Source organism: Eulemur rufifrons, chromosome 21, assembly GCF_041146395.1.
Source record: "Eulemur rufifrons isolate Redbay chromosome 21, OSU_ERuf_1, whole genome shotgun sequence".
Lineage (NCBI taxonomy): Eukaryota > Metazoa > Chordata > Mammalia > Primates > Lemuridae > Eulemur > Eulemur rufifrons.
Window position 1 is genome coordinate 23,618,588 of NC_091003.1, and position 1,436 is coordinate 23,620,023.

The window sequence follows — 1,436 nt, forward strand, 5'->3', positions numbered from 1 at the left end:
GAGTAGCTGGGACTACAGGCATGTGCCACCATGCCCGGCTAATTTTTTCTATATATTTTTAGCTGTCTATATAATTTCTTTCTATTTTTAGTAGAGATGGGGTCTCGCTCTTGCTCAGGCTGGTCTCGAACTCCTGAGCTCAAACGATTCGCCCACCTCGGCCTCCCAGAGTGCTAGGATTACAGGCATGAGCCACCGCGCCCCGCCCATAAGTGTTTCTTGACTACATGTTTTTGGAAAAAGAAACCTTTTCAGGCTCAGAGCTGTCAAAGTTTACTAACTGGCCATTTAGTTTCCTTTTATTTCTTACGTTCTTGCATATCAGTTGTCATCTTATGTACATTGGGATCAATTTCTCAACCTTGTCCCCTACTCCCAAAATCCAAACACTAAACACTGAAGAAAACCTTCGGAAACAGCCAAAGGTCTTAAGGTTTGTTCTCACACCAGCCACAAATTTTTATTCTCTCTGCATTTGTTCAGAGTGTGCTTCCTACCATATAGATAGAGTCTGAAAATTTCTTAGAAGTAAATAAAATTATTTTTATAGGTGGTCATTTAAGTAATCCTCAAAAAAGCAGGAGAGAGGTATGTTCTGGAGTCTCAGTGTTTGAATGTAGAAAGGAGAATGTCCCCGCATCCCCCATGTAGTGAAAATGTAGCAAGCAGCAGGGGTGACAGGATCAGTTGCTACATTTCCTTCCTTGCTACAGATCTGTTCACTCTATAGGAGCCTGGCCTAGCAGCTGGGTTCCCAGAGAACCCTTGAAAGGAATCGGGATGCATCCAGTTCTCTCCCTGAAAAATTTCTAACAAAGAAAAAGTAAATATTTTTGAGGGTTCAGACCACCAGACACTGTTTCTGGGAGCCAGGTGGCAGCCTTGGTAGTAGAGTGGAGAAAACAGTTTTTGTCCCACTTCCCCATTCATCTGGATCGCTGTGCTTCAACCATATGAACCACCACTGCCATAACCTGCACCACAGTAGTAGTCAGCCTCGTCCTCAGACTGGATGTTGGAGATGGTTAAGTAGCGGTCAGCCCCGGAGCTGGAGCCTGAGAAGCGATCGGGGATCCCGTTCCCCTTGCCGTGGCTTCCATCACTGTTAACATACATCAAGTACCGAGGGGCCTTCCCCGGCTGCTGCTGATGCCAATCAATGGCGTAGCTGCTGTGTCCACTGCTCAGGGTGCAGGTGAGCTTGACCGAGGCTCCCAGGGAGGCAGAGGCAGAGGGCGACTGAGTCAGCACAGGCTGGGAGAGGGACCCTGGAAACACAGACACACATTATGTCCTGGAGGAAGGACAAGAGGGAAGGGCAGTGTGGCATGGGTCTGGGAGGTGGTGTCAGTGAGCTGGGGGTCCGGATGCTGAGGACCGTCCTGACCTGTGCAGTGAAGGAGGAGGGTGAGGAGGATGAGTGGGGCCCAGGCCAT

At 48.7% G+C, this 1,436-nt stretch overlaps 1 gene segment (V, D, J or C); it reads right to left on the minus strand.

The window, feature by feature from the left end:
- Positions 1-945: 945 nt before the first annotated feature.
- Positions 946-1,436, minus strand: LOC138401648 (immunoglobulin lambda variable 4-69-like). The segment is given in 2 exon segments: positions 946-1,268; positions 1,388-1,436. Coding segments are annotated over 2 exon segments (372 nt in total).